Source organism: Pseudorca crassidens, chromosome 19, assembly GCF_039906515.1.
Source record: "Pseudorca crassidens isolate mPseCra1 chromosome 19, mPseCra1.hap1, whole genome shotgun sequence".
NCBI classification, from domain to species: Eukaryota; Metazoa; Chordata; class Mammalia; order Artiodactyla; family Delphinidae; genus Pseudorca; species Pseudorca crassidens.
In genome coordinates, this window is record NC_090314.1 from 22,485,802 (window position 1) to 22,512,521 (window position 26,720).

The window sequence follows — 26,720 nt, forward strand, 5'->3', positions numbered from 1 at the left end:
AAATTATAAATTCTCTTCCTCAGGGAACGGAATTTCCCTGGCATCCAATTCTGTTCCCTGGCGGTCCAGGTGTTGGGACCTGGCGCTTTCACTGCTGTGGCTGGGGTTCAATCCCTGGTCGGGGAACTCAGACCCCGCAAGCTTCATGGCTTGGCCAAAAAAAAAAAAAAAAAAAAAAATTCTGTTCCTCAGTGCCATGACCTTCTAAGTGCTCAGTAGGCACATGGAGCTAGTGGCTACTGCACTGGACGGCACAGATTTAGAACATTTGCATCACCATGGAAAATGCTATTGCAGAGCAGTGCTTTAGAGTTTAGAGCGATTTTGCTTTCCCTGTCACCCACCCCCAGCATCTTAAAGCTCCCCCAGAGCCCAGAGAACTTAGCTCTTTTTAGGGTGGCTCAGAAGCCATCCTCTGGGGAGGAGGTAAGATGTGGGGATGGACACCCAGTGCCTGATTTCCCCAGACTGTGAGAAAGAGCCCAGGCTTCAGTTTTCGTCATCTGGTCTCTTGGGTCACGACCAGATGTACGGAAACTTGCCTCCCCCGTTCTGGGCTGTGTTTGGGGCTCTTGGTTACTGAGGGAGAAGACCTCTCTTTGTCAGTGACTAGGAAACCTTGTGTTTTAGGCTCTGGATTCTGAGGGTCCCCTCCTTCATAGGCCTCTAAATTTTTCGAGGTGTCTCCACTTAATTTTCTTGCCCATGGACTTAGGCCTAGTTCACTGTGGAGACAGACCCCTGGGAAAAAGGCATGTAAGAATTTCTGGTCCAGTGTGCATTGGTCTAATCTGTGAGCGTGTCTCTGGTGTCCTATCTTTCTGTCCTATTATTCTGGCTCCTAGTTTCATCCTGGACTTAAGCTGTGTCCATGATAGCACTGGTTGCTGAAAGCCATTTCCTTCCCCTGATAATTTTTCATGGCCCTGCCCTAGCCCAGCTGGAGTTTCCTCTGGACTTGATTTTCAGTCCTGATAACTCTTCTGTATACACAGATAAGCTGCGAGATTCCAAAGCGTTTTCCCTGCCACCACTTGTGTGTCTGAGGTGGGCAACACTAACATGTCCCTTCCCTGAGTGAGATGTCCATCCCTGGGTCACTACATGCACACTATCGGTGTGTTCTTGTCTAAATTACCACCACCGATTCCAAGGAGATATGTCCCAGCTGGAGAGCCCATTTCCAACAGCTCTCTGGCTCAGCTCTGACCTTGGACAAGTCATGTGCAACCTTTCTAGGCTTGCAGTCTCATCTCTATAATGAAGTTATAATTGCATGCAAGAACCCTTCTAGATTTAAATGACCAGGGCTCCTCTACTCCCAAGTGAGATATAGAGTCCCTTATTTCTCCGCATGCCCTAGTGTATGTCCCTCAGTATGGTTTGCTATTCAGATCCATCCTATTAGGCCTGTGTTCTAACCCCAAGGAGTGTTTGTGCGGTTCACCTGGCCTTGTAAATACACAGAATAGTTTATCATAAAGACACAGAATAGCGTATCTCCATAGAAACTACAACTTCCATCAGGCACTACTTCAACGGAACAGGAAAGGATGTGGGGGCGTGGCCCCAACGCCCTGGTAGCTTTGAAGACAAACTACAACTCCCAGGATAGCCGCGAGATCTCTGCAGAGCGAAAGGAGTGACTGAACTCTGACTGGAGGCCGGGCTGGTCGGGAACCACCCCGACAGTCTCCAGAAAGGGGCGCGGTTATAATTTCAGGGCGTGGCCTTACAGGCAGCAGGAAGAAGTTACCTGTGGAATCTTCCTATCCATTCTCTTCCCAACCTTTGTAGCTAACCCTAAGAGGGAAGCTGCAAACCACTAGCCTCTTCTGAAAAAGAGGTAAGGGGGACATAGACAAGGTGCAGCAAAGGAGGCTATCGCATTCGTTAGGAGGGGCCAAACAGCTACTTTCTACCTGCTGAATCAGGTGAACCGTTCCATGGGGGCAGGGACCAGCATATGAGAAAAGGGCAAGGACGGAGGAGGTATCTATTTGTTCTCTTTCAAGACTAAATTTAGGGCCCTTCGTCTGCAGACCCATTGGCGGACTGTGTCTTGGGAACCCTCTTGGCCTCTGGAAGAGAAAAGAACTGGGGTCAGTTTTCCGCAGCAAAAGGTACGGCCCGTCTGGGCTTCCTCCCGTCTGTGTATTTCGTAGCCCCCAAACGACAGAGCCATATGGCTTCCACGGTCTGGGGGAGTGCTCCCTGGTGGGGCCCACCGCCCCCAGCCCCAGCCCGGCCGCTCACGGACATCGACTTCTGCTCTGGGGCGCAGCTGCAAGAACTAACCCTGCTGATCCAGGAGCTGGGTGTGCAGGCGAGCTGGAGTGAAGGTCCCAAGCCAGGACCAGATCTCTTCCAGGCCAAGGACTTTGTTTTCTCTTTGCTTGGTAAGTAACCCTCCCAGCCTTCGGGAACTTGCAGCTCTCAGCTCCGTCTCACCCCGCCCACGCTCTGGATCACGACTTTACGATCCCTTCTCTTTCCTTAGGTCTCGTTCACCGCCGGGACCCTCGCTTTCCTCCTCAGGCAGAGCTCCTGCTGCTTCGTTGTGGGCTTCGCGAGGGTTCCCTGGATCTGGGGCCTGCGCCTCTAGGTCCCTATGCTCGGGGACCTCACTACGACGCCAGCTTCACACTCCTGGTGCCCGTGCTTTCTCTAGATGGGCAGGAGCTGCAACCAGACGTGGAATCCTGTTACACATGGCTCTTCCTCCCAGAGCAGCTACGTGGAACCTTGGTCCGGGAGGCATGGCAGGATTGCCTAGGACCCCCAGTCCCAGGAGGAGGTGATTCGATCCACCCAGCCCGAAGCAAAGAAACTCCCAAGGATCCACAAATCTCCGTGGACCAGCTACACGTCACTGAGCCTGAGGCACACGAGTCTTTGGAAAACTCACCTAGTAATGTTTCAGTGCCAGGGTTGCCTCAACAAGACGTAACTGATGTTGACTTTCCCTCACCACTGAAAAAAACGAATGGTGACGTCACCAAAGCAACCGACGTTAGCCCAGTGCCACAGCCGTTGGAGGCTTCGGAGGCATGGCCCATATTGTGCCTCGCCCAGGTAGCTGCCTGGTTCTTTGTTTCGCTGGCTGCGGTCGCTGAGTCCCCGTTTCCGGTTCCGGGTGCCCCGCGCTTGGTCCACGCAGCCTGCCACGCGGGGCTCACCACCATCATCCTGGTTATGCCCGGGCCCCGGCGCCGCCTCCTGATTTTCGACTTGATCCCCGTGGTGTCCGTGGCCGGATGTCCCCAGGGGGCTCGGAGGCACTCGTGGGCCGGCCCGCTGGCCTCAGAGTCGTCTTCCTTCTACCTGGTGCCCGGCGGCGTCGGCGGCGGCGGCGGCGGCGGCACAGAGCGAGCCGGACGACTCTGGCTGGCAGTTCTGCTTCGCCCGCCAAGAGCTGGCTCTCAAGATGCGCATACCAATTCCCTTGCTGCAAGCGCACGCGACGGCCCACGCGCTACCGCGCCCTCTGGTGGCCAGGACTAGGGTCGCGGCGCCCTACCTCCTGTGGACGTTGCTCTACTGGGCGTGTGAGCGGCTGCCCGCGCCCTGTCTGGCGCGAGCCGAGAATGCGGGCGCCTGCTGCCTTGGGCTGCTGGATGAGATGTGCCGGGTGCTCAAGGCCGGGACTCTGCCCCACTATTTTCTGAGTGGCCAAAAGCTCCGTGCGAGACGGCGCTGCTACGCTGCTCGGGGCGTTGGCCCTGCTTCGCAGGGACCCTGCCTGCACCCTGCACCCCTCTGTGGAAGAGGCCAAGGCTGCAGGCAAGGGGGGTGGCTTAGCTGGCGTGGGAGGCGGGGCCCATTAAAGACGCTGTTCCTACTAACCTGGAATGTGCTTCTGTTGGCCAGCGGGATGTGGAGGGGACTGCTCTCCCCTCACCTGGGAGACAGGCTGAGCGCTTTGGGCCTGAAGAGCCCGTTCTAGAAGGCCTCCTCGCCGGTTCCTCCGCTTCCTCCCACCCTCCTCCCGCCCCATCCCTGGCACAGGTCGTTCCATTCTGGCCTCTCCACTTTCCAAATCTGTGGCCAGCACCCCTCCCACTCCGGTGCAGCCTCTGGCATCCATCTCCCTCCAGTTCTTATGGTCTTTTCTCTTAGGAGTCAATCGGGATGGGGGTAATATATTTGCTGAAAAAACGTGTAAAGGAGAAAGGTATGGAGACCAGGGACTGACCAATTTGTCTCACACAAAAGCAGAGACATTAAGGGGCCGGATTTCACCCCAGGCTAGACCTCACCACCACCGCTATCTCTTCAGTTATTCCCGCCACCTTCCTCATCCAGTTCTGTCTTCCATCCCGGGCAGTAGGGTCCCTTTCTCCGTTCTCGGGGCATCTGCCATTCCATCTATCTAAGCCCAACCTCTCCCCCCATCCAGAGTTCCATTCAGTGGAGTCGCCTCCTTGTCCCTCCTGCTCTGAATCCCGAGTCATGCGAGATATGCGGCCTTGCCTCGGCTCCGCCTGTCTCTAAGACCGTCGCCACTCCCTGCCTCCAAGGAACCCCGGGGTTCCGCCGGCCCAGCTTCACCTCCCCCTCTTTCCCGGGGTCTCCGCCCCCTGCCCCGCCCCCGGACCGGCTCTCGGGGGAGGGGAAGCCGCTGTCGCCGCCGCCGCCTCAGCTTCTCACAGCCGCTACCGCTGCCGCCGCTGCCGCCGCTCGGTTTGGTCCAGCCGCCAGGCCCAGTGCTCACTTCGCCAGACCAGGGCACTCTGCGGAAACACCCTCACTCCTTCCTGGGGTCCGGGACGCCTAACCGGGCGTGGGGGGAATCTCCGCTTGCTGGGTACACGGAGGGAGGAACATGGAACTGGAGCCAGCGCAAGCTGTCACCGGTTTGACAAGACAGGACTGGTTGAGGGGCGTCAGGGAAGGAAGAGGGGGCGCTATAGGCAGTCCCGGGGAGGACAAGGAAGCCCTGTCGCAGAAAGCTCTGATGCGCTCTGACTTATAGCGCGTCTGTTCACATTTGGGGACCTGTGACAACGTGGGTGCACTCCTCCCTCGGGGGGCTGGTTGGATTGGAGGGCGTGGAATCTAAACAGCACCAGCTGTCCCCGAGGAAATTAGGGGCTGCCAGAAAAAAAGAAAAAAGCCAAAAACCTGTGCTCCTTATTCCGAGGTGACACAGGGCCCTCCAGACAACCAGCTGCTGTAACCACTAGGAAGGGCGGATTTGGAGGTGACTTCAAAAGGAGTGGATGGTAACAAGGTGAGGAAAGGGGCTCAGCAGCTGAAATGCTGTGCCACTAGAAATGAGGGTGACTTGGTAAAAAGCGGTATCGTCCAGAGACAGGGTCTGGGAACCTCTTCTTGCTGATTGGCGACAGTCTGGATATTTCAAGGCATAGTTTTTGGGGGATTTCAGTGAAAAAAAGTGGGGGATTCTTCACTTAGTGGGTGGCAAAGGAAAAGACACCAAGGTTGGGTTCTTCCTAGACACTGGCAGCACCCCAGCAGGGGTGGGGTGAGCTAATATCCCCAAAGCTAAGGACCCACACCCTTAAAATTACAAGAGTGGCTTTGGCAGGAGTGCAGGGCCTGGAAATAGGGTGGAAAGGTGCCTGGGGATATTGGAACCACATCGTGGAAAATTTGAGGGTCTTGGCTTTGGGATAGTGTTAGTGGGGGACAGGGACACTGGAGATCAGAGAAGGGGGAGTTTTCTGTGTGGGGGGCAAGGTTGAGGGTGGGGTCAACTGAGAGGTACATAGGCTGCTGGGTCTGGCGAAGCTAGCACGAGGCCCAAGGGTGGGAGCTGGTGCCTGGGGTGGGGGTCGTCTAGGGCTTATCCTCAGGTCCCGTGGGTGAGGCGGCGAGTCGGACCGGAGAGTCAAGAGCATGTCCTGGTGAGCTAGCGGGCTTCTCTGGGGGGGCCCAGCGCGCTCCGGGAGCCTGCCGGTTTTGGGGTGTCTCCTCCCGGGGTGCCATGGCGGCACTGGTCAGCAGCCTGATCCGGCAGAAGCGGGAGGTCCACGAGCCCGGGGGCAGCCGGCCCGTGTCGGCGCAGCTGCGGGTGTGTCCCCACGGCACCAAGTCCCTTTGCCAGAAGCAGCTCCTCATCCTGCTGTCCAAGGTGCGACTGTGCGGGGGGGTGGGGGGGGCGGCCCGCGCGACCGGACCGCTGCCCGTGTGAGTGGCTAGGGAGGGGTCTCCGGGCCAGGGGTCTCTCCGCCTGGGAGGTTGAGGCCAGGGACTCGGAAGAGCGGGGCCCGACTGACGGGGACTCCCCGAAAGTGAAAGGAGGTGGGCCTGGACCACAAACTCTCGACCAAACGATGCCTCAGTTTTCCTTCTCTCGCGCCCATAAACCCGAGTCTCCTCGCTTTCGAGGGCAAGGGAAAGGCTTGAGCGGCTAAGCCTGGTGCCCCGAAGCCTGGAAGCTCCCGCTCGCCCCCGCTCCCAACACAGGAGTCCCCCACCCCCACCATCCTCTGCCTACGTGCCGTCTCTCGCGATTCTTTCAATGCCGAGTGGAGGGGCCTGGGGGTTCCAGACGCCTGGGTCACCCCGAGGGTTTCTGCGGCTCCGGTAGCCCCGTCCTCGTTCTCCCGCTCCTCCGAGCCTTGGCTCCGTTCCTCCTCGCCGAGCTTGCCTGGCTCGGTACCAATCTCCCCAGCTCTCCCCCGGGTGTCCTTGCAGCTACCTCGCCAGTCCGGCCCTCTGTGCGCCCTCCTCCCGTGACCTGCACTTCAAGAAGGGAGCTGGGCACTCCCCCACGACCGCCTACACGGCTCAGAAATCGGGCCCCACGGGCTCAGGAGACCCTCTGCCGCGAGGAAGTCAGACACACTACACGGCTGGATACCCGCACGGAGACTGGGGGTCGTACCATCTGCGAAGGGGTACCGGGAACTCGGCCGCAAGCGCCAGGCAAAGAGAGTTGTGAAGGTTAGCCTGTGGTCCCCGTCCCGGTGCGACAGGCGGGAAGTCCCTCTGGCCTCGCTCCCGTCCGCTCGCAGCTCCCTTAGGGGGAGACCCCCCACCACCCCGCTGCCGTCCTCCTCCCCCCGCCGCCGGCCCTCCGCAGTGGTAGGTCAGCAGCCCACCCTTTGAGTGGGACCCAGCCCCCACGTGAGTCAGCCAGCCTCACCAGCTCCCTGGCCCCCTCCCCCATTTCCTTGGTTTGGTACCGAATATCCTCCATCCCAGGCGGGTTACCTGGCTGAAGGGGAGAGGCTGAGCCTAAGGGAGGGCTGGGCCCCCGCGAGCCAGCAGACTGACAGACAGACAGACAGACAGACAGATGGGTCAGTGTCAGACAGGCTGGCGCTGGGCCAAGGCGAGGCCCGCGCGAAGCGAGCAGCAGCTGCAGCAGCAGGTGCTGAGTCAGCGTCAGGCCCAGTCCCACCCCCACCCCTGAGGGGGCGCCCCTACCCTGGGGTCACCTTAATGCCCCCCACATTCGCAAACACACTGCCCCTTCAGCAGCTCTGCCTGTCTCCCTTTGTCCTCTGCGTTTCCATATATCTCTCCCTTTCCTCTTCCTTCTTCTCCCCTCCCCCCATTCTGGTTGAGCTGTAGAGTAGGAATTAAGCCTTTAAATAAATTTCAATCAATTAAACTGAAAGCTGGTTAGAGGAGGCAGAAGGGACCCACACCCCAGCTTCCTCTGGAGTCAAAGAGAGGTGGGAGAGAGCTTGCTTAGAGGGTCAGGAAGCTGGGGCCCTGGGACCCTCTTCCTTCCTTCCATCCTCCTTTCTTTTCTCTCCTCTGATCCCGCCAAGTGTAGCAATGTTTCTGGGAACAGAGATGTCATGTTCTGAGATGAATGTCTCTCTCACCAGAGCCTCAGCTCAAAGGCATCGTCACCAAACTGTTCTGCCGCCAGGGTTTCTACCTCCAGGTGAATCCCGATGGGAGCATCCAGGGCACCCCAGAGGACACCAGCTCTTTCAGTGAGAGGGGAAGCCAGCTGCTGGGTGGGAAGGGGGAGCACAGGCACAGGAGATGACAGTCCTATTGTGGCTTAAGGTTCTGTTGTTTTCAGTCTGGCTCTTTGACCCCGCAAAGGAAGAAGTAGAACTAGGACCATAATTGAGGGGGGGCTCAGATGGGAATTGGAGGCTTGGGGTACCGATACCCCTTCTCTCCACCCCCAGCCCACTTCAACCTGATCCCTGCGGAGCTCCGTGTAGTCACCATCCAGAGTGCCAAGCTGGGTCACTACGTGGCCATGAACGCTGAGGGGCTGCTCTACAGCTCGGTGAGACAAGGGGGCAGAGTGGCCTGGAGTCAGGGGACTCCCCTAGCTACAGCCTTCCCAGCTACAGATATTTTGCAGCTCAGGGCTTCCTCTCCCTCCAGCTCTTGCCGACACCCTGTCCTCACTGCCCGCTCCCAAGCACCTCCTGTAGCCTCCCTCCAATCCCTTCTCCTCCAATAGCCTCCTAAATACCCCCAGGCTCTTTGAATGTCCAACTCTTTCAATCTTTTAGGACCCCTGTGTCTTCTCCAACCTCCTCTAGACCTCATTATTACTCACTTCCCCAGAGTCATTCAGGATGCTGGGGAAGGATTCAGGAACTCCTCCAAGCAGAAATTCCCTCCAGGTGCCCTGGATGGTGAGAGGTTGGGAGTAGAGCAGAGAGAAGTTATCTTCTTATCCCAGGCCCCCAGAAGTCTAGTTCCCGGCCCTCGGGGGGCCACCAGACTCTTCCTCATGCTCCCTTTCTCCCAGTTCCTGTGTGGACTCAGAAGTTGGCTCTCCCAGTCTCAAACGTATGGATTATATCCTGCCTTGTTCTTCCCAGGGCTCCCTTCTGTTCAGTGATGTGTCTTTTTGTCTTTCTGTCTGTGTGTGCCTTTCTGGGTCTTTGTCTCCTCAGCCACATTTCACAGCTGAATGTCGCTTTAAGGAGTGCGTCTTTGAGAATTACTATGTCCTGTACGCCTCTGCTCTCTATCACCAGCGTCGTTCTGGCCAGGCATGGTACATGGGCCTGGACAAGGAGGGCCGAGTCATGAAGGGAAATCGAGTCAAGAAGACCAAGGCAGCCACCCACTTTGTGCCCAAGCTCCTGGAGGGTGAGTATGGACCCCCAGGGAAGAGGTGGACCACATGGGACGGTATTGACCTTGACATGGACATTTAGTGACACACAGCTAAGGGGCTGTAAGTGTTTTAAGAGGACACATGCTATGACAGATCAAGCCAGGAAGGCTTTGGCCTTTGGAGGTTTGGGAAGCTCTCCTTCTGTGCGTTCCCAGAGGAGGAGTGTAGAGGAAGGGAGCCCTTTCAGAGTTCTCTTGGTGCCTAACTCTCCTTCCTGCTCCTCTCTCTCCCCTTCACAGTGGCTGTGTACCAGGAGCCTTCTCTCCACAGTGTCCCTGAGACCTCCCCTTCCAGTCAACCTGCCCCTTGCCATGTAGTCCCCGGACTGGAGGCTCCCTGCTCTAGCCACCACCACAGCCTGTCTCCCAGCCCTGCTTCTGGCCCTGCTCTCACCCCTGCTGCCACACTCATGCCCTGAGCAGCCACGTCCCACCAGGTGCCCTACCCTGAGGGAGCCTAGGGGCCGGCCATGACTTCCGGGGCTGCTGAGACCCTTAGATCCTTGGGCCTGGGAAAGGGGTCAGAGAGGAGGAAGTCTCAAAATGGTCCTGGCTCATCACTTCTTTCCTTCCACACTCACACCCTCCAAAGCCTTTTCCCGAGATGGCGCGTGCGTTCCAAAACTGACAAAACCAGGGCATAAATCTTCCCCACCCCGGGCTCAGCCAGTTCCTGGAGCCCTTTGCCCTTTTCATGACTACCAAGCCGTAGACTTATAGGTCCACTGCAGCTCAGGATCAGTTTCCTTCTTTCGCTACTCCACCTTTTGCCTTGTTCCAGACAGGTTCTGGAACACCAGGCACCCCAGCCAGGGCCATTTCTGCACCCAGGGTCTGTGCTGGAACACAGGCATGCTGCCAGGCTCTGTTCTGGATCCATCAGGCTTCTGTCCTTCACCCAGATGGACCCCTGGTTTCCATCTAGAGAGAGGCTGGATTTGAGCCCTGTCCAGCTTTTGGTCTTGGCCTGAATTGGGCCAGTCTCAGATCACCACAGGTTTAACTTTCTTCCCCCAGAGACACCCGGTTCTAGAGCGTGGTGTTCTAGACACATACGGAGCCATACTTCCTTCTGAATCTCAGCTCTAGGACATAGACCCCGACTCTCAGCCCTTCCCTCTAGGATGGAACTAGAGCCTATATAGGCATGTTATTGGTCTAGAGTAAGAGTTCTAGACCCACGCTCCCACCTTCTCTCGTGATACCTGTTAAGCAGGAGCTCTGGAAAGGACCCAGCTATGATTCACAAAGAACTAAGTTCTGGATGGATCATCCAGAACTTCTTGTTTTCCCTAGACACTTTTCCAAAAATCTTATTCTTCCTATTGAATGCTAACCTTATTTTTTACATGCATTTTCTAGCTCCTGCAACTCAGCTGGGGTCCTGCCAGGGAACAGAGGCTGAGGAAGGGCAGAGGAGTTTTGGAAGGAATCCCTGGCTCATAGAAGGGCAGCTAGGATGGGAAAGTGGCCAGAACCATGGCATGACTGGACCTGTGCCTGGGTTGGGGGGACATGAACACTTAGCTACCTTAGCAGGAATTCCTTCCAGGCCCCCTTTAAAGCTGAGGTCTTTAGGGTAGTGGGTCTAGAATAAAAAAGACAAATGGGATATAGTTTTGACGCCCCTCAAATGAGGAGACACCAATTCAGCAATAAGTCCCACCCTTCTCCCCTACAGGTCAGGCCAAGGACGGTGAGGGCCTCTTGGTCTCTAGACCTCATACACCCCTCCAGCTTCTAACTGAATAAAACTTGCTTTACCTCAGCTGGGTGTTAGGTACCCAAAAAGGCTCTGCTCCCAGGGGACCAGTCTCCACTCCATGCTTTTTCAATTAAAGACGATTTATACAATTGAAGTGTTGTCTGCCATCTGTGGGTAGCAGGCTTTGGCAGCCGCTCGGGGAGGGGTCAAGTCCCAGGGGCGGGGCGGGTAGGCTGGCGGCTGCCCCCCAATAACAGGTGCACATTCCTGGGCGCCTCGTCACTTCCCCTGCGCTGGCTGTCCTGGCGGCTCACCCAAGCGGACTCACTGAGCGACGCGGGCGGGCTATGATCCCAGGGGCACTGCTGCTGCTGCTGCTGCTGCTGCTGCTGCTGCTGCTGCTGCTGCTGCTGCTGCTGGGGGCGTTGGGGGCGCCGTTCGCCCCGGGTAAGTCTGAGCGTCAAAGGGGCAGTAACAGGGCCAGAGGTCGTGGCCGGGCACCACGGCTTCACTCAGTTCTCTCCTCCTCCAGGCGCCCGCGGCTCAGAGGCGGAGGGCCGACTCCACGAGAAACTTTGCTCGGGCTATGATAGCTCGGTGAGGCCGTCGTGGGAGGTGGGAGACTGCGTCGGGGTCAGCATTGGTCTCAGCCTAGCGCAATTAATCAGCCTGGTGAGGGCACACGCGGGGAGTTGAGGTCTGGCCCACTAGCCGGCTGGGGGGCGTTGCTTTAGGCAGGGCGGAACCCAGGGACCACCGGGGACGGGGTCCGGGGCGAGGCCAGGCTGGGTGACTGACTGGCCGTTAGTAGAGATTGGGTCGAAATCGGACCAATGGACAAGCTGTGGGCGTGGCTGCTGGAAGGGCCAGTATTGAGCCGGGCAGGATGATGAAATGGCCTGTTGGCGGATCTCAAAGTGGAGCTGGGACCGATGGACAGGTCGGAGAGCGGACCTCGATGGACAGGCCGGAGATCGGAACTTGAGGCGGGGTCACAGGCTGGGGCGGACCTTGGTGCCGGACAGGGTCAATAAACAGCAGCGGGCAGAGATTCACTCCGGCCGGGGCCGGGACTGGTAAATGGACTGGCTGGCTGTACGGCCAGCAGGAAGTTTACGAGATAGAGGCGGAGCTTAAGCCAACGCAGTTTATAGGAGGTGGGCTTTGAACTCAAGAGGGTGCGACTCAGAAAAAGAGGGGAGTTTCCAGGGAGAGTTTACCCACCGAGCCCCTCATTTCTCTACACTGACATCATATCTACCCTTTAAACTTTTCCCTTCTAGTACGAGAAGGATGAGGAGATGAGCACAAAGGTCTGCTTAGACCTGGTACGGAGAACCCCGCACGGTGGGAAAGGGCGGGCATGCCGCTGCCTTTACAATTTCCTCGAATGTTCCGCCTGGTAAGATTTGTTTTTTTCTTTTTTGCATCACGACCTCAGAAAACACATTTATAACTGAAACAGAAGCTTCAGGAAACAATACCTATCTTTACTATGGGAGCTGCATTCCATGCATTTTTCATTCTAAATTATTTTTAACACTGGTTTGGGGCCACTCATTTGATTCCGGACCTATGAAAAGGGTCGTTAACTACAGTTTGAAAACCACTGTTTTAGAGGCTAGCGTGCAACTCCCTCTTTTTTACAGAAAGAAGAAATTGGGGCCCGATGAGAGAGAAGGGGAAATCAGTTAATAGGGTCCCAAAGAGTGCAGGTGGAGTCTTAAACAGGGCCCCGGCCTCCAGAACCACAGACCATGCCTGCGCGGCTCTCCTCCCTTGCATTCCCTGCCCGGGCTTCCTTCGCACATCCCAAGACTCCTTCCAACCTCCAGCCGGAGACGGCCCCTCAGCCTCTGCTTCCCTAGGAGTGGACTGACTACAGGCTGAGCTGGGACCCTGAGGAGCAAGAGGGCATCGATTCACTCCGCATCACTGCCGAATCCGTGTGGCTACCAGACGTGGTGCTCCTAAACAAGTAAGGATGTTCCCAGTGTCTGGGAGGTGGGGCAGGGCCTCTGGAGGGGCGCGGCCTCCGGAGGGAGGGACCTGAACCCAGATGAGAAGATTCTTTCCGGGCAGCAACGACGGAAATTTTGATGTTGCTCTGGACATCAGCGTCATGGTGTCGTCCGACGGCTCCGTGCGCTGGCAGCCCCCGGGCATCTATCGCAGCAGCTGCAGCATCCAGGTGTCCGGGCCCCACCTGGGAAGCTCAAGGCGCTCCTAGAAACCCTCACTCAGATATCCCTCCTCCATAATCCCCATGACCCTCACGTCTCTCTTACCCTTCTGATTTTCCATTGAGTTTCATCTTCTCTGTCCACTTTCATTGACTTCCAGTCTTCCTCAGTGACCGCCGCCCTCCATTGTCCATGACCTCCCCGCATAACCTTCTTATTCCTCTGTGACTCCACTTCTCTGCGATCTCCCCCTGGTGATCCCTATCTCCCTGGTGCACCATATCCTCTGACCCCTGTCTGCCCTGTGACCTCCCCAACTCCCCCAGCCCTGACCAGCTCTCTGGCAGCTCTAGTGACTCTCCACTCCATCCAGGTCACCTACTTCCCCTTTGACTGGCAGAACTGCACCATGGTGTTCAGTTCCTATAGCTATGACAGCTCAGAAGTCAGTCTGCAGACCGGCTTGGGTCCCGATGGGCAGGAGTGGCAGGAAGTGCATATTCATGAAGGCAACTTTATTGGTGAGTCGGCTTGGCTCCCATGTCCATGGGCTTTACGATTTCCAGTTTCTGACAGGCTGATAAATATATTCCCTCAGTGAGTCACTGTGGGTTCAGCAAGATAGGTATAACTGTCTATATTTTGTGGTTATGGAAGTTGAGACTTGCTCAAATTTATTAGAGATGGGCTGTCCAGCCCAGGGACCATAGCTAGCCCCTTATTACATCAGTGCCCACTGCTCTAGGATGTGGCAGAGAAAGCCATATCTGGGAATTCCCTGGCGGTCCAGTGGTTAGGACTCCAAACTTTCACTGCTGAGGGCCCGGGTTCAATCCCGCGTTGGGGAACTAAGATCCCACAAGCAGCGCGGTGGCGCAGTGAGGCAAAAAAAAAAAAAAGAAAAAAAGAAAAGAAAAGAAAAGAAAAGAAAGCCGTATCTGGCACCAACAAAGACAGGTTCCACATCTGTGTCACCTTCTCTTCTCCCCCCACTCTCCCCAAGAGAATGGTCAATGGGAGATTATTCACAAGCCTTCTCGGCTAATCCAGCCTCCAGTGGATCATAGGGGAGGGGGGGAAAGGCGGCGTGAAGAAGTCACCTTGTACCTCATCATTTGCCGGAAGCCTCTCTTTTACCTGGTCACCGTCATTGCCCCATGCATCCTCATCACTCTTCTGGCCATCTTCGTCTTCTACCTGCCACCAGATGCAGGTAAGAGGGGAAGGGGCCCAGCACTCCTTCTTACCAATAGCTCAGGTTCTTGCTCTTTACCCATAATACAGGGAAGGTTTTCCTGCCAACTCAAGCCTTCATGAACTGTGCTTCAGCAATCTCACCCAGGTTTTCCTTTCAGGAAGAGCCTTTGCCTCTGCATCCAGATTTCCCCTCCAACCTCAAGCTCTACCTCCCCTCTGCTGCTCACTTCTCTGCACCCAGTAACTTCTGAACTCTTCCCTTCAGAATCCTAGGATCTCATCCTTGGAACTGCCACTCCTCTGACCAACAAACTCCCAGGCTCAGCTAACGCTTCCTTTCCCTTTCCCCATTCCTGGCATCCTCCCTCCCCCACTTGTCAAATGCCGCCTACTAGTCCCTTAACCTCCTATGTCCCTTGGAAATAATAGCCAACATTTCTCTGGGAGACAGCACAATATGCTAACAGAGTAACCTTGGGCAAATTCCTTAATCTCTTAGTGTCCTGATCTGGAAATAGGACAGTCTTTGTCCCTCCCACATAGGACTATTTTGAGGATTAACTGAGTTAATAGAACTATGCCTGGTACTCTGTAAGCTTTGTGTACGTGTAGGTATAGTCTTTTCTAATTTGGAGCACTTGCTATAAGATAATACAAATAATGTGTTACATATATTAACTCAGTTCTAATCTTCACAACTCTGTGAGGTAAGTACTGAATTGTCTGCCCGTTTCACAGAGGCTAAATGAGTTTAAGTCATTCACCTGACATTACACAGAGAGAGGCAGTATTGCTGTTCCAACCCTGCTTAGTACTAGTCTGATCCAGAGACTGATATCCTAAACTCTCATATTCAAAGATGCTTTACTGGGAGTTCTCTGGTAGCCTAGTGGTTAGGATTCTGGGCTTTCACTGCTGTGGCCTGAAAAACAAAACAAAACAAACAAAAAACACACGCTTTCCTTCTCTCTGTAATCAAGCCCTCTCTCAGTCTAGGGAAGGAGAGTGATGCATCTCTAGAACACACTTCCACATGTAACTTCTCCTTCTTCCTGGAGCAAGGCAAATCTTGGAACCCAATATTACAGGACTAAAGTAGAACAGACCATAATAGTTACTTATTTCAATAGCTTCCATGAAGTTTGCAGCGCCTGTTGTATGCCACAGTAATAACCAGTCACCTGGCATATTCTTATATACTTGGTTTCATTTTTAGATCCTTCGATTTGCTATATAGTTCCTGCTACAGGGGTTGGTCCACTCACTCATTTAACAATATTTGTTGAACATCTGTAATGTGCAAGGCGCTGGGAATACATCAGTGAATAAAACAGACAAAAATCCCTGCTCTCATGGAGTTTATATTCTAGTGGGGAGACAGTCAGCAAACATAATAAACCCATTGAATAGTGTATTATTATTTTTTTAATTAATTAATTTAGGCTGCGTTGGGTCTTCGTTGCTGCGCGGGAGCTTTCTCTAGTTGTGGTGAACAGGGGCTACTTTCGTTGCAGTGCACGGGTTACTCACTGCGGTGGGTCCTCTTGTTGTGGAACACAGAATCTAGGCGCACGGGCTTCAGTAGTTGTGGCACGTGGGCTCAGTAGTTGTGGCTGGCGGGCTCTAGAGCACAGGCTCAGTAGTTGTGGCACACGGGCTCAGTTGCTCCGCGGTATGTGGGATCTTCCCTGACCAGGGCTCGAACCCGCGTCCCCTGCATTGGCAGGTGGATTCCTAACCACTGTGCCACCAGGGAATTCCTAGATAGTATATTAGGAGAGGTCAATTCCTAAGAAGGAAAAATGGGAAAAGGGTTTGGGGAGGATGCGAATGGGGGTATGGGTTGCAATTTATTTATTTATTTAAACAATTTTATTGAAATATAGTTGATTTACAATGTTGTGTTTCATTTCTGCTGTACAGCAAAGTGACTCATTTATAGATATATATATATTTTTCATATTCTTTTCCGCTATGGTTCATCACAGGGGTTGCAATTTAAAAATAGGATGGTCAGTGAATGCCTCACTAAAAAGGGAATGTTTGATCAATAGTTGAACAAAGACTTGAAGGAAGTGAGAGAATGACCCTGGTAGATATCTGGGGGAAGAAATTAGCAGGAGGAGTTAACAGTGAGTGCAAAAAGCTCTGAGGTGGGCGTGTGCCTCGCATATTCAAGAAATAGCCAATGAAGTAATAACTGAATGAAGTAAGCAAGAGAGAAAACAGTATGAGATGTAGTCAGAGAACTAATGGGAAGGCCTTGTAGACTTCAGTATGGACTTTTATGCTAAAGGCGATGGGAAGCCACTGGAGTGGTATGATCTGGTTCACATTTTAACGGGGTCAATCTGGCTGCTCTGTTGAGAACAGTCAGCAGGGGGGCAAAGGATGAAGCAAAGAGGAGGCCTTTATAATAACTCAGATCTGAGGTAATGGTGGCTTGTGCCAGGATGGTAGTGGTAGATGTGATAAGTCATCAGTTTCAGGATATATTTTGAAGGTAGAGCCAACAGGGTTTGGTATGGATTGGATATGGGATGAGAGAGAGGAGAGCTGAGAATGACTCAAAGGGATTTGGCCTGAGCCACAGGAAAGATCGAGTTGTCATTTGTGAACTGAGGAAGACTATGGCGGGAGTCGGTGGTGAGGGAATTAAGTTTTGGACATGTGAAGTTCGAGATGTCTAGTGGACACCCAAATTGAGAGGTTAAGTAGGCGGGTGGATACAAGTGTGGAATTTAGGGGAATCAGTCCAGGTTGGAGGTATAAATGTAGGAGTTAGTTACATGCAGTTGACCCTTCCAAAAGCCTGTCCTTGAGTGGGCTGGAAACACGGTCACTGATTATGCCGGGGAGATTGCTTTCTGGCAAAGCCTAATCCTTCCGCCTTCTGCTCTGTCCCCCAAGGAGAGAAGATGGGGCTCTCGACCTTTGCCCTGCTGACCCTTCCTGTGTTCCTGCTGCTGCCGGCAGACAAAGTGCCTGAGACCTCCCCGTCTGTCCCCATGATTATCAAATACCTCATGTTTACCATGGTCCTCGTCACCTTCTCAGTCATCCTTAGCATCGTAGACCTCAACCTGCACCATCGCTCACCCCACACCCACCAAATGCCCCTTTAGGTCCGTCAGGTAAGAAGATCTCCTCTCCAACCTGTGTTAACTCTCAATCCTAGTATTTGGCTTTTTGTCCAGGTATCGCTCCTCCCTCCCACCAACTTCAACCTTCCCTTTCACAGACCTGAGGGAGAACTACAACTCCTGGTAGAGTGTCAAAGTGCCAAGGTCTTTGGGTGTTGAAATGTTGCCCAATTAATTTTATCCTCCCATCATTGACGCTGCGTAGATCCCAGACTATCTTCATCAATACTGCCCATCGTGGGTCCCAAGGAAGCATTCTAAGGGTTAGGTACTATCAGGGTGGAAGCCCTCATAACTTTTCTTTCCAGTCAGGATGCCTCCTAACCCACTTAAGAACTCTTGGGCTGTGTAGTTGCATTTCATCTGTGGGACGCATGCACGCATGCACAGGAATGGGCACATGCCGTGGGGGTGGTTGGCGGCTTCCCTTCTGGTCTAAGAGCATAAGAGCCCCCTCCAATACGCCTCTTCTTCTACTCAGCAGATCTTATCCACAAACTCCCTCCGTATCTGGGTCTGAAGAGACCCAAACCTGAGAGAGACCAGAAACCGGAGCCACCTCCTATACCTCTCAGGGATTCTCCAGGAAGTGGCTGGGGTCGGGGAACAGATGAATATTTCATCCGCAAGCCACCAAATGATTTTCTCTTCCCCAAACCCAACAGGTAGTATCTACTCCCCATCGCCCATGTAGAAGGGAGAGGGAGAACTACAGTTCCCAGGAGACTGTGCGGAGGCAGGCGTCCTAAGCTCCCGGAGGTTGTCGTGGTTGAGCATCATGGGACTTGTAGTATCCCTTCTGTTGCCCACTTTGCGGGGAGGTGGGAAGTAAAGCGTAAGGGAATAGGAGGAATTGCGGAAGGCTAGAGAGGTCGCCGCTGTCGGAGAGAACCTGAAGTGCTCTCTCGCGTTTTGAAACCTGGATGGGCGTTGGAGGAGGGAGTTGGGGCGGGGCCTAGAGCAGCCGCGCAGGCCGTCTTTGTGCCCCGGTCATGGCCAAACAGACTCGCCTCTTCCAGGTTCCAGCCTGAACTGTCTGCCCCGGCCCTGCGGCGATTTACCGATGGTCCACACCGGGCTGTGGGCCTGCCTCCCGAGCTACGGGAGGTCGTTTCCTCAATCAGCTACATCGCTCAACAGCTGCAGGAACAGGAAGACCACGACGCGGTGAATCCAAAGAGGGTGGGCCAAGGCAAGGCCTGGGTGGCCTTGGCTCCACCCACAAACTTAGGCTCCGCCCCCAGCACTCGATTTTATTTCTGATTGGAAGTTTGCCTCACTTGGTCCCGCCTCCTGGTTTCCGACTTGTTCTTTACTCACCTCGGTCGCCTGCAGTTTCGCTCTCTGCTATTCTGCGGGCCCGCCCTTGTCTCAAAGCCGTGGTAAGAGCACCTGGGTGCGGTACAGGGCCTTGGGGCCGCCTTCCCTGGGGGTCGGTCTGGAACAGGGAACAGGAACAGGGGCTCAGGAACAGTTTCCTCTTCCTACCCCCAGCTGAAGGAGGACCGGCAGTTTGTGGTCATGGTGGTGGACTGCCTCTTCCTGTGGACCTTCATCATCTTCACGAGCGTCGGGACCCTCGTCATCTTTCAGGACGCCACGTACCACTTGGCCCCTCCCGACCCCTTTCCTTGAGGACGAGAGGGCCGAGACCGAGGTCCTCGGCCAGTTGAATTGAGAGTTTGGTAGGACTCTCAAGTCCTATCCCTTTCTGCATCTTAACTCCTTCACTAGGAGTCCAATCCTCTCATCATTTCGTTTCTAGGGAGGAAGCCCAAGTGGGACTGGGCAGATGGGGGCCTTGGGCCCACCTGAAATGCACTATCCGCTTATTTACTCTTTGGCTTCTTGAAGAAGCTCCATTGGATATTCACATCTAGGTTGGCAATGAATGGAACAAAGAACAAGAACTAGATTGTAAGCCTTCTGAGGGCAGGAACTATGTCTGTTCACTGTAATATCCCCAGCACCTAGCACAGATCCTAACCTATACAGCTGGTACCTCTGGTTGAATGAACAGGGAAATTTTTTTTCTGTAAGGAAATACACTAAGTAACAGTGTTTATGTTTGCATGTTGGGACCAGTGGTCGTTTTTTCTTTGTTTTTACCTTCCTGTAGTTTATTGTATTTTGTAATATCTTTAGGATAAAAAAAAAAGGTTATTTCTAAAAGGATGCATTTGTGATGAGGATAAAAAAGCACACTGTAAAAACCTCAAGTTCCAGCTTTGGTGCTCAAACTTTGGACAAGCTACTAAACTGCCCTGTGCCTCAGTTTCCCCATCTGTAAAATGAAGCTAATAATAGTATCTGCTCCCTAGTCTGAGGATCATATGAGAAGATGAGAACAGAAGCATTATACAGTATACATCAGAGGTTACAAACTGGTGTGTTTTGTTTGGCCCATGTTGTTGGCCAGCAGAATTTAAAATTTGAATTGGTTTGCTACTTTTGAAATGTGGATATTTCACAGAGAAATTTGGATTTCTGGCTTCTCTTGAAACTTTTTAAGAACTACAGGCTAGTTCGAAGAATCCCAACAGGCTACATAAGCTGCCATAATGTCTCGAACAATGAAATGGAGGAAATCCTTTATGCATGATTCAGTCCCTATGAAGACGGTCTCTCATCTGTAGCAACCATGCTTGCAAATCAAGTTAAGCAAGGCCCCATGGAGACAGAAGGACAGACTGAACTCTGGGGACTAGGCTCCATGTAGTGGGAGCCGAGGGCAGAGATGGCCACATAAAGGGCCAGCTGAGTGGATGAAAGATTGGCCACCTCGGCATTGTGACTCCCTGCAACGTGTCTCATTATGACCATGCTCCCTCACCTGTTGGTGGGTGTCCGCAGGTCCTGGCATGAGTGCACTGTGGGTCAGGGCCGGTGGGGGGGGGGGGCGGCCCGTGGCCCAGGTGGCTCTAGGACCCCCCCCCACCATGGAAAACCGGCTCTGGTATGACAACCTGGGGTGCTGCCATCAATACCAAGAAAGAACCCAGAATGTGGAGGACTTCCTACTCCTGCTGTTGGGCCTTGTCGTTCTTGTCAGCATTGGGATCAGCATGGCAACTATGGTCAGAGATGGTTGGGGACCACCAGTAGGGGTGAAGAGGGCTGAGGGTGGGAACCAGCTGCAGCCTGCACCTCCATCTGCAGGAATGGTCTTGGCTGGGAGGGGGGGGTGAGGGTACAGAGCCTGGCCTTCATTTTCACCCACCCCACCCCACCAACCCCAGGTATGGCATGGGCTCCAGAATGCCTTAAACAAGACCATCTATTGGATTAACCAGAAAAGTAAGTACGGAAGACAGGTAAGTGGCACCCCCCCGCCACTCCCTGGGCCCTAGAAACCCAGGCCCCCAGATTCCCAACCCTGAACTCTTCTGACAGTTGCCCTGCCCTCACGGACTCTCGCTTTCCCCATATGAAATCTCACAGGCTTGTGAAAGGTCCCCCAAACATCCTCCTGCCAAGGCCCATGAAGTCCACATCCACTGCACCCTGGACCCTGTGGAAATGAAGATGGCCCGGCCCGCTTGCTACTCCCTGTCCTCCTACCATCATCTCTGCAACCATAGACGCAGCTGCAGCCGCCGCCCCGGCAGCCACCAGCGGAGGCCGAAGAACCGCAGACAATTCCCCTACAGCCGCTCAGGCTTCCGTAGGCTGCATCGCAGCCACGGGATGTCACAGCTGCGGCCGATGCCCTCCTTTGATTGCGAGGACCCGGACTCCTACCTGGAGGAGGAGGAGGATCTTTCCTTCCCACAACCCAAGTACCCGTGGGGGTGCTGGGGAGGGCTCTACCAGCAGATGGGCCTGCCCTCCAACGTGGGCCTCTGGGGCCGCCAGGGTGGGATCCTGGCCAGCCTGCCACCACCCTGTCTCTACCTGTCGCCCGAGCTGCGCTGCATGGCCAAGCGTGTGGAGGCCAAGTCCGAGCTAAGGCTGCAGTCCTTTGGGTCCCCCTGCTCACCAACCCGCATCTGGGGCAACGTGGAGGCTGACCGGTGGACCTCGTCTCCACCACCTCCCCGACGATTGCCCCCTAACCCCTCGTGGGTCCCTGGGGGGCACAGCACTTACCCCTCAAGGGGCCAGCTCCCGTATGACTCCTGGGATCAGCAGCGGCGTGGTCTGGAGGGCTCTGGGCCTCCATCCGCTCTGGTGCCTCGGGGCTGCCGGCCCGAAGCCTGGCAGCGCAACTCCCCACCGGGCAGTGGACGGAGCCTCCCCAGCTGTGCTCACAGCCAGCCCAACCGCAGGCCACACCTCTCCACGGGACACTTGAACTACTCCCGGGATCCCCACAAGGTGCGGCGCCGGGCGGCCGAATGGGCTGATATGCTGCCCGTGCGGCGCCCTCTGGCCGCCTCCGCCTCCCTCACGGTGCTGGCTGAGGCCTCGTACCAGCGGGCCCCGGCTCCCAGCTCAGCGCTGCTCCTCCGCCCCTCCCAGCCCCTTCCCGAAGTCCAGGCTACCAAGCACCCTCCACCCCCACCCACCTTCATGCCACTCAGCTGGAACCCGGGGGGCAATGCCAACTACCAGATGTATGACAGCCTGGAGCTGAAGTGGCAAGTGCAAGAGAGCCAAACGCGGGCCAACTCGCTGCTACCTTCCAAATCGGCCTCAAGGCCCTCTCTGCATGGGAGACAGACTGGGAAAATGAACTGACCAGCAGCAAATGGGGGCGGGGTGGGGCCATCAGGGCATGGAGAGAGGAATAAAGAGTGCTAGAGTCCAGGAAACATTGGTGGTCTGTGGCTTGGAAGCACCACTCCTTCTGCCAGCCTGGGTCCCTGCCCTTGGCTTCCTGCAATAAGAAGCCAGTGTCCCCTTCTTGGCCTGAGGGTCCCCTTGGTTTAGTGGCCACAGTCCTGACAGCAGGCCCCTCCTGGTCCTATACCATGCACTAAGTACATCTGCAGCTGCAGACTCCAAACCACTGGTCTCTGGGCACCTCCTCTGTGTCTCAGCTGTCCCCGTCCCCAAAGAGCCTCATACAAGAAGCTGCTTCCAAACTGGGAGGTTCCACATCTGGGCAGGTCCAGCTCCAGGCCCAGTGAAGGGCATGAAAAAGGCTGAGGCTCTGGACTCCAGCCAGGCCTTCAGGAGGCCTCTGAGGCCGAGGTCTTCCTAGTCTCAGGAGGGGCCAAGAGATGGAATGTGTCATTCGAACAAGTGAGTGAGCGGGCGGTGAGCGAATGAATGACCGCTCGAGGGGATGTATGCCGGCCTACGGGCCCTGTTTGACTGTCCAGGCTCAGTTTACCTGACCCTGGTTACCAGGCAATGCCACCCTGGACCCTCCTTTTCGTCCCCCTCCCTCACTGTGATGTCACCACCTGCCCCATTATGACCCAGTCTGACACCCAGTTAAAAGTGGAGGGCAGGGGGCCCAGGCAGTCCTGGGACCAATGGCCATGGGTGAGCGAACCTACTGTGGAGCTGAGCCGTTCCCTGGCCCCATCCCCAGGAAATGCCAGGAGCAAGGAGACGCAATAATCCTGCTCCTGGTCAGCTTGATCTTCGTCAACGTGGGGATCAACATGGTGGTTATGGTCAGGGCAGGATCTGTGCAGCGGGGTTGGGGGAGCCCTGGGGTCTTGAAGGGGCTGAGGTGGGAGGGCTGCTGGGGTGTGGCCGGACAAGGGTTGGATTTCAGGGCTCACCCTGCTCCCGGCCTCCCCCCTCCCCTTCTTCCCTCAGCTCTGGAGGCATCTGAAGAGATTCTTGCGGGCACTTTTCAGACGTCTTTTCACCAAAGGTGAGTGGGCGCCGGCGTGGGTTCAGGGGATGTGGGCCTGTCCCCTTTCTTCTATCCCTGCCTTGATTCTCAGCCCCTCAGGAACCCAGGCCCTGACCCACCTCGCCTTTCCCTGCAGACAAGCAAGCCAGCTGTGTAGGCAGCCGTCACATGCGCATGCGCTGCTCCATGGATCCCAAGAACCTGTGCTCAAGAGTTTCTCCCTGCTTCCGCCATGGCCCAAGCTTCCTGCTCGGGCACCCAAACCACCCTGACTCCTGGATACGAGACAGAAAAGATGAGAAGGCTTCTAAGTACTGCTGGATGCCGCCTCAGTGTGGACGGGCTGGGGCTTCCACAGAGGTTCCACGGGGACTGTGGAAGGAGCGGGTAGTGAGAGCTGGGGAGGCCCCTCCGGTCACAGTCTTAAAGTCCCAAGCCAACTTTTACTCCAGGTAAGAGACATCTTCCAAGCTCCGCAGGATGAGCAAGGTGGACGTGGTTCCACTCCACCTGCCCCAAGAGAGCAAGACTAAGACCCCAGACTCTGACCCAGCCCAGTCCCCAGCCTGGGCCCAGACCCGCCCCCAAGTTCAGGCCCCTGCGCATGCTCCTGCCAAGGCCCAGACCTTCTCCTCAGCCCACCCCACTGAGCACACCCACCCCCCAGTCTGAGACCTGCTCCCGAGGCCACGCCCATGAGCACACTTCCGCCTGGGCCCAGGCCTTCTCCCTAGTGCACCCCACTGGGAACACTCCTGCCAAAGCCCAGACCTTCTCCTCCACCCATCCCACTGAGCACGCCCCACCTCAGGCCGAGACTTGCTCCACATTCCACCTCCCTGAGCACACCACCCCCCAGGCCCAGACCCCCTCCACAGCCCTCACCCCTGAGCACAGCTCTGCCCAGGTCCATGGCCCTGAGCATACCACAGCCCCATACCACAACCCAGGCCCAAGCCCAGGCCCCCTCACATGCCTCAGCCCAGTCCCTGGGCCACACTTCTCTCTGCACCCTGACCCATGCTCATCTGACCTATACCCATGCATACACTCTGGTCCCTCCCCCAAATTCTGCCCCAGTCCCTCCCCCAAATTCTGCCCCTGCTACTACTCCTGCCCTAGCCCCTACACCAGCCCCTGTCCCAACTTCTGACACAACCTCTGTCCCAGCGCTGGGCATGGCCCTGACGAACACTCCAGTCCCTTCCACCACCCCTATCCCCATCCTAGATTCTAGTCCCTCTACCTTGTCTGCCTTCAGCCAAGTCCTCTCCTCCGGCCGTGTGGTCTATGATGCCCGTAGGGTAAAGCAGAACTTATTCCATGTGTGTGCCCCTCAGAACTCTGGGTATTCCAGAAAGGATTTTGGTACCCTCTCCAGGCCCCAAGAGGGGCATGGTCTGGTGAGCTCTGGTACAGCTGAACAAACACTCAAGCAATGTAGTGGGGACAGTGCTAAGCCCTCCACAGGATCCATTCTGGGTTACCTGGAGTTGGGGAGTATGGAATGGAAGATCTCAAATGATTCCAAAGACAAATTTGTACAGTCCAAGACCTTCCCTTACTGCAGCTTCCTTCCTTGCAGGTATCAGAAGAGAAACACGGACCCCCAGACTCCAGTCTACCCCACATTCCTGTACTCCAAGGATGCTGCACCTTCTCAACCTTGCTTCCATTCTCCAAACAGTGCCCAGAGCTCACCATGCACCATGCCTCCACCATACACTCTTTATCTACCGCTTGTTTCTCCCAGATCCTGGGTCCTTCATCAACACAGAAACCACCAGAAGCCCTCCACCTTAATACAAACCCCCACCTTTCCCCCAACCTCCAAGTCTTCTCAGTCTGTCCTCTCTTCCCAGGGCCCCATCCCTCTCCAGTTATCCACTACTTCCCAAACCCCAAGCCAGGCCCAACCCCGTGAACTTCCTGAGAGTCAAGGCCTCAACCAAGCCTCTGTCCTCCAAAGGACCCCAGGCCCTTCCAAAGTCTGCAGAGTTTCCTGAAACCCAGGCCTAACCACAAACCCAGACCTCCCCAAGAACCCAGGCCTTGCTCAAGACCAAGGCCTCCACAAGCTTCCAGGCTTTACCCAAGATGCTGGAATTGACAGGGGCTCAGAACATACCCATGACCCTAGCTTACACAAGTACTGTGGAATTCATCGAGATCCTGACCCCAGAAGAGTCCAGCCCTTACTCAATACTCTGGCTCATCCAAGAGATCAGGCCTCCATAACAACTCATGCCTTATCCCAAATCCTGGCCTCCATAAGAACCCTCTAGGAACTGACTCTGTCCAAGTTTTGGGCCCACATCAGACCCGACAGTCATTTATATCTGAGGCAGTTCCTCGAAAGGAGGATGCAGGGCAGCACATAACATGGACTTCTATCCCACCCAGTCAGAACTCCTGCTCTCCCAAGCCTCAGGTAGCCTACAATGACCTGCAAGCCTTCTCAGAGGTACCTGGGCTGATTGAGCTGCAATCACCCTCCCAGCGAGCAGGCAGCCAAGACTGGGTGTACCACCCAATGGATACAGTTCCTCCAGCCTGCAGAACTATCGCCAGATGTCTACGCCTCCCAAAACCAGCTGGAAGCCCTACTGTCCTGGGTCAGGCACCCGGCTCGGGCACGTGGTCTTTGACGCCCACCAGAGACAGTTCAGAACAGGCAGGGACAAGTGCGAAGCTCTGTCTCCCAGGCGCCTTCACCGAGAGACATCCAACAACTCACCGGAGACCATCAAGGAGTGGGGATATCAGTGTGTGATGAGCAACTTAGAAAAAGAGGGGACAGATATGCACGAGGAATAAAGAGACAAGAGAAGTGATCTGTGGTTATTGAGGACATCCACCCCAGCCCCATCCCACAGGGCTTGATGAGGACCTAAACTATCCCTGCTGTCCCTCCATCGCTTTCTAGCTGAATTCGTTATCGCCAAGGCCCTAGAGCTGCATTGTCAATTACAGTAGCCACTAGCCAAATGCCTATTAGAATGTAAATTAGTTAAAATTAAGGAAAATTAATTCTGTTAAAAATTAAGTTATAAATTATAAATTCTCTTCCTCAGGGAACGGAATTTCCCTGGCATCCAATTCTGTTCCCTGGCGGTCCAGGTGTTGGGACCTGGCGCTTTCACTGCTGTGGCTGGGGTTCAATCCCTGGTCGGGGAACTCAGACCCCGCAAGCTTCATGGCTTGGCCAAAAAAAAAAAAAAAAAAAAAAAATTCTGTTCCTCAGTGCCATGACCTTCTAAGGGCTCAGTAGGCACATGGAGCTAGTGGCTACTGCATTGGACGGCACAGATTTAGAACATTTGCATCACCATGGAAAATGCTATTGGAGAGCAGTGCTTTAGAGTTTAGAGCGATTTTGCTTTCCCTGTCACCCACCCCCAGCATCTTAAAGCTCCCCCAGAGCCCAGAGAACTTAGCTCTTTTTAGGGTGGCTCAGAAGCCACCCTCTAGGGAGGAGGTAAGATGTGGGGATGGACAGCCAATGCCTGATTTCCCCAGACTGTGAGAAAGAGCCCAGGCTTCAGTTTTCCTCATCTGGTCTCTTGGGTCACGACCAGATGTACGGAAACTTGCCTCCCCCGTTCTGGGCTGTGTTTGGGGCTCTTGGTTACTGAGGGAGAAGACCTCTCTTTGTCAGTGAC

The 26,720-nt window shown here is 55.0% G+C and overlaps 4 protein-coding genes across 6 annotated transcripts; all 4 read left to right on the forward strand.

Annotated features, from left to right (window-relative positions):
• The first annotated feature begins 1,524 nt into the window (after positions 1 to 1,524).
• On the forward strand, positions 1,525 to 6,802 carry LOC137211775 (transmembrane protein 102-like). The gene is given in 6 exon segments (XM_067714384.1): positions 1,525 to 1,846; positions 2,043 to 2,399; positions 2,501 to 3,372; positions 3,374 to 3,687; positions 3,689 to 5,233; positions 6,664 to 6,802. Coding segments are annotated over 4 exon segments (1,539 nt in total). The 5' UTR covers positions 1,525 to 1,846; positions 2,043 to 2,185; the 3' UTR covers positions 3,828 to 5,233; positions 6,664 to 6,802.
• LOC137212580 (fibroblast growth factor 11-like) lies at positions 5,951 to 10,929 on the forward strand. Its single transcript, XM_067716074.1, has 6 exons — positions 5,951 to 6,097; positions 6,715 to 6,912; positions 7,853 to 7,919; positions 8,124 to 8,227; positions 8,850 to 9,048; positions 9,316 to 10,929. Exons 1-6 carry the CDS (start codon positions 5,951 to 5,953, stop codon positions 9,492 to 9,494), a joined length of 894 nt encoding a protein of 297 aa, XP_067572175.1. The 3' UTR covers positions 9,495 to 10,929.
• A 69-nt stretch (positions 10,930 to 10,998) lies between these two features.
• Positions 10,999 to 19,376, forward strand: LOC137212581 (acetylcholine receptor subunit beta-like). The gene is given in 11 exon segments (XM_067716075.1): positions 10,999 to 11,227; positions 11,313 to 11,452; positions 12,064 to 12,108; positions 12,649 to 12,758; positions 12,863 to 12,971; positions 13,337 to 13,484; positions 13,967 to 14,176; positions 17,071 to 17,294; positions 17,754 to 17,968; positions 18,323 to 18,470; positions 18,798 to 19,376. Coding segments are annotated over 11 exon segments (1,590 nt in total). The 5' UTR covers positions 10,999 to 11,127; the 3' UTR covers positions 18,939 to 19,376.
• A 285-nt stretch (positions 19,377 to 19,661) lies between these two features.
• On the forward strand, positions 19,662 to 25,888 carry LOC137211771 (uncharacterized protein SPEM2-like). Of its 3 annotated transcripts, XM_067714379.1 has the most exons (6): positions 19,662 to 20,380; positions 20,543 to 20,600; positions 20,731 to 21,620; positions 23,019 to 23,076; positions 23,195 to 23,510; positions 24,644 to 25,888. In XM_067714379.1, exons 1-6 carry the CDS (start codon positions 20,165 to 20,167, stop codon positions 25,062 to 25,064), a joined length of 1,959 nt encoding a protein of 652 aa, XP_067570480.1. In that variant the 5' UTR covers positions 19,662 to 20,164; the 3' UTR covers positions 25,065 to 25,888. The 3 variants fall into 3 exon arrangements, with proteins under 3 accessions (XP_067570480.1, XP_067570481.1, XP_067570482.1); XM_067714380.1 differs by lacking the exon at positions 24,644 to 25,888 and having other exon boundaries at positions 23,195 to 23,712; XM_067714381.1 differs by lacking the exons at positions 23,019 to 23,076; positions 23,195 to 23,510; positions 24,644 to 25,888 and having other exon boundaries at positions 20,731 to 22,057.
• The last annotated feature ends 832 nt before the right edge of the window (positions 25,889 to 26,720 follow it).